General features: G+C 41.7%; 1 protein-coding gene across 1 annotated transcript in view; it reads left to right on the plus strand.

Annotated features, from left to right (window-relative positions):
- The window catches only part of AFF3 (AF4/FMR2 family member 3), a 312945-nt gene extending 305247 nt beyond the window's left edge, over positions 1 to 7698 (plus strand). Inside the window, exons 19-22 of the mRNA XM_041418130.1 lie at positions 1870 to 1963; positions 5736 to 5785; positions 5916 to 6130; positions 7577 to 7698. Of these exons, the coding sequence (XP_041274064.1) occupies positions 1870 to 1963; positions 5736 to 5785; positions 5916 to 6130; positions 7577 to 7698 (481 nt within the window). The remainder of the gene's footprint in view (positions 1 to 1869; positions 1964 to 5735; positions 5786 to 5915; positions 6131 to 7576) is intronic.
- The last annotated feature ends 3129 nt before the right edge of the window (positions 7699 to 10827 follow it).

Below are 10827 nucleotides of genomic sequence, written 5' to 3' on the forward strand. Positions count from 1 at the left end.
AGTTAATACATAAAATACCTATTACATGGTTACTGAGTCTCAGTAAGTGGACATTTACAATCAGCAAGTGTGTTTTTAACATCTATTAACCATCTGTTAAAAATCCAAATTAAATGCATCTTTAGCCTCCATGAAGAAGGAGCCCTAATTAATCATTTTTATAAAAAGGAACAAAATATTCAGAGATGCTTTTTTTTTTTTTTTAATGCCCTTTCTCTGTCGCTGGTTTTCTGTTCCATCGGGAGGCCCACAGAATGCATTAGTGGCGATTGCTTTAAAAATGCTTAGGTGGGAAAATGACTAAAGAACGGTTTAAAAAGGACATATAAAGCCATATTACAAAGGCTTGCTGAGAACTGCCGGAGCGCTTCGGTGCGTGCGGAAGCACATCCAAATTCAGGGAGCCGCTGCATCTGTTCCAGCAGGAGAAAGGTCAGCGCGAGGGAAAGCAGACGGAGCCTTCTCTGGGCGATGAATGGCAATCTTAACTCACCGTCTGCCAGCCAGCAGATGAGCTGACACCATTTGCATATGTGCTGTACCTGTGAAGGTGACAGAGGGAGAGTGATGGTGTGGCTGCGCGGCCGCCGCATCCCGCGGCTGCTCCCGGCGCCCGCCGGGCAGGCTGCCAGCCCGCCCGCTCCCGGCCGCTTCTCCTGGGGAGACACTGCCCTCCAGCGGCCACGGCCGGGATTGCACCGCCGCGTCCGGACAGCAGCCAGGCTGCCCCCGCTGCCCTGCCTGGGACGGGGTTTTTCCGAGACAATTTGCGGTTTGGAGGAGTTCGCTGAAGTGTAGGCAGCCCTTGGGCGCGGGGAGATGGGGAGCACTCTGCGCTTCCAGACTCAAGGCACCTTCTAGTGCTCCGGACTGGCTCCAAGGCTAAATACTGCTTTTAAAAACAAGGCTTCTGCTGCCAAAGGAAAAGCAAAACACAGAAATTTTGCTTTGAAAGCAGCATTACTGTGGGGCACTTCCACATATGCCCCAGTTTTCACATTTTTTCAATCCAAAAACCTTGCTGGGAAGAGGTGGTGGTAATTCTCAATTTGGAAAATAGACTGGTATACCTAAAGCCACTAGCAAAGTGTATGTGTCCTGAATACTGACTGTTGTGGTACAAAGCCATAGTCAATAGCCATTACTCTCGTTTAATTATGTAGCTTTAAAGGTGTGTGGCACTCTGCAGACTAACAAGGAGCACAGGCACAGTACCAGTACAGCACATTTCAACCCACTGCTGATTTCCTCTGGGGACCAAATTAGGCAAGTGGCCTGGGATTAGCCTCCAAGCTCCAACACAATCTCTGTTCTGGTTTTCTTGGCCACTGACATCTATGCCAGGTTTCTCTTTATCCCAGCCATCTCCAGCTGCTGGAAGAGACAGTGGGTGTATACAAAATACTCCACTGTAACTCAAGTTCACTATATCCAGGCTATTGCAATAAAGTCCCAAGATAAGCTATCTCAAAAAGCTGTTTATGCATTTGCAAGTAAAAATAATTAAAAAAAAAATTTAACAAAAAAGTGTATGTTGAGTTCCAGGAGGTCTCTTTTCATGAAAGAGGCTTTTGATCACGTGTGCAGACTTCAAGCCAGAATGAAGGCCTGGGAGCCCAGACCCTTCTGAGTATGGTTTGTTTAGTACCTCACTGGTAGCATTTGTCAGCATGACGTGCCCTGGCTGTAGTACCTAGCTCTGCTCATGAATCCATGGCAAAGTGTGAAATACTGCCAACAAATGGTGATAAAAACTGTAAGCAAGGTGCTGTCAGCCTTGCACTCTGTAATAGTTTGAGGATTTAATATATTCAGTGGGATTTCTGTTCAGGAGTCCCCCTTTACTTTCTGCTCTCCCTTATATTCCAGTTACCGCTGCCTGGCCCTTCTGTACTGGAGGATGTTCCGACTCAAGAGAGACCACGCGGTCAAGTATTCAAAAGCGCTTATTGAGTATTTCAAGGTGCATTTTTCGTGGCATGTTTGTAGATCAATGTGTCTTTACAGGAGATACAGCATCTTACTAGAGCAGTAGCTGTGCTGGGATTAGATTTTCCCCTGTGAAGTCAGTGATGTTTTACCATAGACTCTCATGGCAACATCTGAGCTCTAGTTAGTTCAGTTATCTTCACAAGGGTCCCTCTTTAAAAAATACACACTGTGACCCTTCACAAAGGATGATAAATTTGTTGTACTAACAAACAGGCAATTTCGGATTATTCTTGGTTCATTGTCTACTGCTATCCAGCTCTGTTATGAATAGGTTTTGCAGATTTTGCTCTAAGAATCCCCTTTGGGATTACACTTCCCACGCATTGAAGATCTTGATCTAGATCAGTACACAGATGCAGGCCTTCCAGTCAGCAGCATAAGTAGGTGGGACAGTGCAGTGGGACATTTTACCCAGGGAACTGTCAGAGAGCCCACACTGAGTTCAGCAGGAGCTGTACAGAAGCATCAGAGGGCAGACAGACCACCTGCCATGTACTTGACATGGCACTCTTGGCTTCCCCCTTCTGCTTTGCTTCACCTGTTACTGCTTCCATTTTTCATTTCTGACAAAGTGAAACTTCTTGCAGTCAATCCATCCAGCATGTGATGTACAAACACAAAAATTAGCCTTATCTTCCTAAATTTAAAAAAAAAAAAAAATGACCATACCAGTGTTTTAAGATAAACTGCTTTGCAGGACGTGAGTAGCCATTTGTCTTTGAACACAGGGCTCATCTGTTGGGGTTTTTTGTGGACAGAAGAACCTTGAAATGAAAAACATCTATCCTTCGACATTTTGTTGATAAAAAAATTCAAACACAAGCACGAATGCTTATGACCAAATTCTGAACACATGAAAACAGGGAAGGGAATTGACAGATCTGTTATTGTCAAATGGAAATTGAAGCCAATGTAATTGCTTCAAAAATTTAGTATATAATTCAACACGTTATGTTTCTCTAACAATTACTTGATTTCAGGAGAAAGAAATATGTGCCTGTTGAAGTACTTCATTTTTCTTGACCAGTTCAGAGAATAGCTGTATTAAGAACAGCTCTCAACCATATAAAATTTCTCCTGCTAGCAGACAGAGACTGTTTCACAGCAAATATAAAATGGACTTACACGCTACTATAGCTAAGAAGAGTTTGTTTCTTTGCAGAGTTCCTGCTGACACAATGATAGCATAGCTTCACATTAGAAAATATTCTCACCTTTAAAAGCACAAATGGAAAAAAACATCCATTTGCTATAATTTTCGGTGGAGAACAAGTCAGCTCTCCACTCCTTTCATATTTGGTATCTAAAAGCTTTCAAAACCAAGTGATATTAAATGCTGACTGCATTAAGAACTTCCTCATATATTATCAATCAGAGAAGGATTTTTAATCACACATTTGCAGGGAAAATTGGACATACTTTTCTTTTAGAAAATAAAAAAATACTATTTAAATCTCCTTTAGGTGATTTATTTCCATTCTGTAAAAAAAAAATGCAGCAGAGAATTAGAAAGAAGGCCAAGATATTCAGGGGCCAGTCACATATGAGAGAATAAAGAAACCAGGAGAATGGGTTGCAGTAGAGAAAGTGGGATAAAAGATCCCTTACAACACTATACTCTTTAGAATCCTTTCCCCCACCCTTCTGGTGTAGAACTGAGAGGAAACTGAAGCAATATACCTAAAACATGAGAAAAAAAGGTGTGTGGGAAGTTGTACAGTAAGGCAGAGGTTGGTTACATTTACAGTGGAAATATCCTTGACTCCAATTTTCAAATTTTCCTGCTTCCAGCTCTGTATGTAAACAACAGGCACTCAGCAGGAAAAAAAAAAAAAAAACCCTCTGAAGGAAGAACCCCTTGTGGGACACTCCAAAGCTTATTTTTCATATCACGTACCTGGGACATAGAAAACCCAGTGTCAAAATGCAGGAAGAATGACAGGGTACACAAAACACTGGCATGATCACTGATAAAATATAGCCAGTGCTGGGATGCACATAAAAGATGTAGAAACCCAAGAGGCAGTTCAGAAGACACATTAAAACTGAGAAAAATAAGTTTTTTAAAGAGAGGCTTAGGGGATGTGTCCAGTTTAGTGCTGAATGGGTTAAGAGATTATTGTGTACATGGAAACAGAGCTGATAATTTTCAGATTACATGCAGTTTTCCTGGCTTTGGACCAAAAAAAATCCAAAAGATAGCACTGAAGTTAGGAAGATTCAATCTTGAAACTGTAAAACAGCATTTTTTTTCCTAATTGTGAGGCCTGCTAAACATAGAACAGGACACAGAAGAACAAGGAGGATAAATAAGAATTTCTATATGGCTATCTATCCTTTCTAGAAGGAATAAAGTAAGATAAATTTTTAAAGTAATTTAGTTTCTTTTAGAAGTGCCATGATTGGTGAAAAACAGACACTGCAGATTGTGTGCACTGCAGGATTCCTCCTGGCCTTGAAATCCATGAACATCTAATGCCCCTCGTTTACCATTTTCCTTCCTAAGCCGTGAGAGACCGAGAGGTTTTGTACTGCTGGTACTGCTTGTAACTCCTGCAGTTTACAACTCCTACAGCCTTGCATTTAAAACAGTATCCATAAACAGATCTCAAGCTGCAGGACTTTGCTCTCACATGGATGTCAAGAGGAGAGGGCTGTTCTCCCGCACACAGTTACTTGCACGTTCAGCTTCAGGGGAGAGCACAAGGAGGTTACTTTCCTCTGAAGAATCAGGCTGGCCATTGCTGAATGTGAGACCGTGGATGGGATGGATAGAAAAGCTTGGTTTCTTAGACTTCTTTCTCACAGCCCTAGGACTAAATTAGTCACTTGGGAGAGGGGTGGAATTTTTCCCCAGATCAAATGGTCAGGAACCAGTGACTGAATTCTGTCCAGCTCCTGGAATTTTAACTATTAAAATAATTTTTAAATTATAAAATCATTTATGCAGTCTCCATTACTGCTGACACCTGAATTTCTCCTGCTTTGTAAAAACAGTGCTTGCACAAGGTAGTCTCTCCTCAAGCAATGAAAGTCTTTAGCCTAAGTACAGTATACCAGAGAGAGTCTTAGTGACTCCAGGTGTACAAGAGACCACAGTAAATGATCAAATGGCCCCTTCTGGGGTTCTCTGGGGAATTCTTCAGCTATGAAAACCACCAATCTACATGGGCAGTCTCTCTGACCTTGTGAATGCTGCCATGTTTGGACCAAGGGGAACAGCTCCACAAGGAGCAATCATGAGCAAGATTTTTGAGCCTGGTGATTAAAACACCCACCTGAGCTCAGATCCTCAGATTCACATCCCTGTGGATGCCAGGCTGAGCAGATTTGCACAGTCTTGCAAGTCCTAGGGGAATGACATTGTCATTAGGGGCAGGAGAGTGGGAGGAAATCTTTCGGATTTTCTTCATCACAAGAAATTCCAGCCTAAACTTTACAAAGAGTCCTGCAGCACTTTTTTTTTTTTTTTCTGAATTCGTAGGATTTCTGTTAAAAGTTTCCATTTCACCTAATGTTTTTCTAATCAGTCCCTATGCCAGGGTGTTGAAAAGGCTATGTTTCAAGTCTGTTCTGTAGCACTGCTTCATCATAACATCAAACTAGGCTGACTGGGTTTATTACTTCATGAGATACAATTGCATCACTTTCTTTACATTTCTGTACTTTTATACTCTTTTAATGTTTTCATTTTGTAGTATCAAATAAATTATATACATTGTGAATTGCTCTTTCCTTTCCAGAATTCATCAAAAGCTGCTCAGAACCCGTCTCCTTGGGGTGCCAGTGGAAAGTAAGTTGCACAGAATCTTATATCAGATTGGCAGTTAGAAATCGTATATTTTTACCTGTGGTATGTTCTGATACTCTTGTGTTTTTAATCCCAACACTTTTTAAATAACTGTATTAACCCTGGTTTCTAGGAGCACAGGAACTCCATCACCTATGTCCCCTAGCCCTTCTCCAGTCAGTTCTGTAGGATCCCAGGGGAGCACAGGGGCCCCTTCCCCATCTCCTATCATCAGCATCCCGCAGCGCATTCATCAGATGGCTGCCAACCACGTCAGCATCACCAACAGCATCCTGCACAGCTATGACTACTGGGAGATGGCTGACAACCTGGCCAAGGAAAACAGAGGTGAGCGAGGCAAGGCAATGGACTATTCTAGAAGACCATCACATGATTTGGATCAGGAAAATAACTATTTTGATATGAAACCTGTCTGCAAAGTAGGACTGCGGAGATTATTTCCTTCTTCAGTCTGCTCCTAGTTTGTTCCAAAACAGGCAAAAAAGGCAATTTTGATAGCTGTCTTGCTCAGAAGAGTTGAGCCAGCACTTGTGACAGACAGGTCACAGACTTGGCTGTGAGTAGCACTTCCTGCCATCTGTGCATTCTAGAGAGGAAGGTTTGTGGCAGGTAAGACAGCTTCCTGCCCCCAAAGTCATGGAGCTGCATGGGATGTGTTTAGCCAGACCACATCAAAAAGCAGGAGCACATCTCCTGTCTGCAGAAAGGAGATTTCTGCAGAAGGAATGAACAGCCCCTAGCCTTCCCCCATCCATAGCAGACACAGATGAAACAAGGTGCCTGCTGCAGACTTCTCTCAGGTGAACTGGTTTCCACAAGCAAATGCTTCAGCATCTGACTTGATGGTGAAATATTCCTTAGTTTTCAGGCTAATTTGTGTGCAGGAGAACAACCCTCTTTTCTTGACATCCATGTGAGAAGGGCACCTAAGTGAAGGTATGTAGATATGAGTTGGGGGGCTCATCTCCCATTGCAGCTGATGGAGCTTTGTTCAATACAAACAGCAGTTCAGAGTGCTGTTTCGTACACCCTGAAAGGTATGTACTAAACAGCACACCTTTCAGGATGTACTAAAAAGGGAGACAGGGATACAATTTACTGAGGTATCCTTACCTAAACTGCCACTCCAGAACTCTCCTGCACATCCTGTGTTAGATCTGCCAGTCCAGGCTGTACGTATCAACTCCCTGAGAGCATCTAAAATTGCCACTACATGCCTCTGAGTAGACAACTGAATTGTCCCTATCCATGGCACAGGGGTTGGAACTGGCTGATCTTTAAAGGTCCCTTCCAACCCAAACCATTCTGTGATTCTAAGTCCTGCCTGGCTAGTTAGCAAAATTACTCTTCAGGCTGAGTCAGCCATGTTGTACAGGCATCTATTTCTCTGTCATGGTAGCTTAAATATCTAGCATATCACAAATGTGTCATTGGACACTTGTGTGTGGTCTTTTTGATCTACTTGTCCTCAGTCTCAGAATAAATCTTGCCTAGAGTCTGTTTGCTTTATCAAGACTCAATGGAAATTAATGAAAAGCAAAGCTGAAGGACTCACTGCTTTGTTCGTTAAAAAGAAAATTGTTGTGCATCAGCCTGTAACATCATGAACCACGGGGCTTTAAAATTAATCTCACCAGCACTAAACTTTCATTCCCATGGAATGTTCAGCCTGACTCAATTTGCAAGAGAATAAAATCTGTTAAAGGGTGACAAGTAGCAAATAAAGATTCACTCTTCTGATGCTGAATCCCTGCAATTTTTTTGTCCCTGCAGATTTTTTTAACGACTTGGATGCATTGATGGGACCTATCACCTTGCACAGCAGTATGGAGCATTTAGTCCAGTACACCCAACAAGGACTTCACTGGGTGCGGAATAGCGCTCACTTGTCATAATGACTGTGCCATTCACATGGACAGTATCCCTTTCATGGATAATTCAGTTATTCTGGACACTGTGCTACAGAAATAGTTAGCTACAGCATTGATCCAAACAAAGGTGAATATTTCTTCAATATTGAGCAAAATTCTTCTGAGTGTAGACATGTACATGCGCAGAGGTACAATATACAATGATGTCTCTTCAGAATGAATTGTTCTCTATCACTCTCCAAACATTTTCATACACTAGAAATACTATAAAGAACTGATCTTAATGCACAAAATATACCCTTTCTATTCTTGTACTGAAAAACTCAGAAACCAAAATCTTATGCGTTGATTGAACCAAGTGCAATAAGCACAGATCCCTATTCAGGAAAGCTCACAATAGATTCTTAACTTTAAGCTTGTACTGAAATCCCGATGACTTCAGCAGAGCTTAAGCACATACACAAGGGCTTTCCTGAACTGGAATGAAAGAGGGCAAATCATAGACATGGAGAATTTTTACTGCGAGCATGGACACGTCACAGGAGTTCCCATATTAATGTGCCATCTCTCTGCTACTTCTCCACTGGAGCACTGGAGACAGGAGGTGTGTATTCCACATTAAGTTGGACAAAGACAGCATTCCTTCATGTGCAATAAGTTTCAACAAATTGCATGCATTTCTTTATCTCCTGTCTTTTTAAATAACTTTACGTCTCGTTCAGCTCCTCACCAACAGTGCAACCTACAGTATCAAGCAAAAGGAAGGCCTGAAAACAGATATGCTGGTAGGAAGAACTTAAAAAAGATGGTGGAAAATTGCATTCTGTTACTGACAGTAAATAGGTAAGGAAAAATATGGCAAACAGTAATCCACTTAGGAAGGAAAATGTGTTAATTTCGGCTGCACACACAGAGAGACAGATATTTATAACAGTTGTTGGCTTTGCATGGGAAGGCTTCATCCTGCAGATTTTGACTTTCATATCTTTTTCATCTAGCAGAAGCTTGCAACATTTTCTTCCAGGCTGTATGGGAGCATTACATGCAATTTCCTTTATCTGGGAAGCTGAGTTTGCTGCTCATCAGGCTAAGAACTGTTTCCTATCATAATCCTCTCACTCTTCATGCATAATCCTCAACTAGGCTTTAACGTTTCTTGATTTATGGGATGTTTTCAGTTCCCGTTGACAGGCTGTGTTTTTCATGCCAGAGAATTAATCCCACAATAATTGGAGTTTAATTTGGGTCAGATGAGGTCAAGGCCAGTTCATATCAACTCTGCTTGCACTCAGTGCATTTTTGTTCATTTTCAGTGGCTTTCACATATTTAGGTTTTTTTTTTTCCTATATTGGAAATATTTTCTTTTGCAATCAGATTTGCTGCCTTTAGTGACTTTCAATTGACTGTTCTTGTCCAAGGCATAAGTTGAACTCTTTTACTGTTATTTTCTAATCTAATTTGCTTATATATTAAGAAATTGTGAGTACAAAAGACTTTCAATAGAAGATACAAGTAGAAGTAGCCACTGATACAAATGGTTGATTAATCGGTACTTGCTGCCTTTATTATTCCATCCCCCATTTTTGAAGAGCTGCATTTGAAGAAAAGATACCAAACAATATGGCACAATTTCTCAGTCAAATGTCTTTGGTAGCACAGACTCCATGTACCCCATGGTAAAGAGTGGGCTTTTGAGCACACTGAGCCCCACATAGCTGTGTTTTTCTGCCGAGGCTGCTCACCGTAACTCCAGCTATTGCTCAGACTCAGCATTCACTGTGTTCTCTGAAGCAGCCACCAAGGAACTGCTCAGCCCCAAGCCATCCTGGGCCAATATTTATGTGCCCATCGGTGCTCAGATACTTCCCCCCAGGAGAATGCCTGTGGCTGTGGCCACCTCTTAGCATGGACTTGAGTGTTACAATGTGGCTGGCTTTAGGAGAGAACGTGTACTTGCCTTTAAATGACAAAATACGTGACCTCTTGAGTCCTGCTGTCACCCTTAGCCCTGGCTGTCACCCACCCCAGAAGGAACACAATTTGTTTCATCACAAGTATCGTGGAGAACTCGATCGGTGCCTTTCTGTTTATCACTTGCCTGATCTCCGGCTGTGGAAGGAAGTCTGTCAGGATTTGCTAGACTAGTAGCAACGGATTCTGTCAGCTGCTTCAATGCCATCCACAGGTACTGCAGGATTTCTCCTCAGATTAGGAAAGTGAAACTCCAGCTAGATTAGCTTCTGTTTTCTTTGACGGTGCCTATGATGTTTATCTTCAGAAAAGTTTGGGGGTTTGGGAGCCCTTTCTAATATTTAATGTTGAGAAATTTTAGGAGTAATGTATTTTACTTGCCTTAAATGGAGTTTAGTTTTATTGCACATGTGGCATTTGAGTTTCAAATATGGAACTTTGAAGCATGTTTATTTTACTAAGATTGGGATATTTTTCTTAATTATTATGAACTCTTTGTATGGATATAATATGTCAAGAAACTTCAAAGAAATGCAAGAATTAATGGTGTTCTGTTGTAATGTTTCCAAGTACTAAGCATCTCTGTAGATGATTGTCCTTTCCTGTACATTGCTCTTATATTGAGTTATTTCAGCTAAAACGCCTATTGCTTCCATGGAAATCTTACTGATTTTTAATTTTTGTGCTGGCATCATCTGTGTTGTTTGATGAGCACACTGAGCCTTAATTTCTGGTGGTGCAACAGGCTGAGAGGATTAAAGGGTTTGGCCTTCTCTCCAGAGAGTTTCTCACAGCTGTACTATTTTAGCAAGGTTATTTAGAATACTCTTCTGTGCAGGCTGTTTTCTCTATAGGATTGCTGCTGATTGGATGTCTGAATGTGGCACAGTGACAACAGATGCTTAATTTCATCTTCTTAGGGACTGGTCTGCAAAAGTGCATGTGACTTCAGGTCTGGTCCAGTTAAGCATATGCACCACTTTAAGAACCTGAATAGTCTTAGGCATATCACACTGTGAGTCAAAGATGCTCTGTGTGTTTTGCATGGGACCAGAAGAGGCTGTCCTTTTTTGCAGTTCCATGAAGTACACTGACTTACTTTAATCTCCTGTAAAAGTCCAGGAACATGCAGGCTTCTTTTGCCATAGCAACATTCAGGTTCAATTTTGGAAAAGTAAGAA

The sequence above is a fragment of the Onychostruthus taczanowskii genome, unplaced genomic scaffold (genome assembly GCF_017590055.1).
Source record: "Onychostruthus taczanowskii isolate IOZ18803 unplaced genomic scaffold, ASM1759005v1 scaffold58, whole genome shotgun sequence".
Taxonomy (NCBI): Eukaryota; Metazoa; Chordata; class Aves; order Passeriformes; family Passeridae; genus Onychostruthus; species Onychostruthus taczanowskii.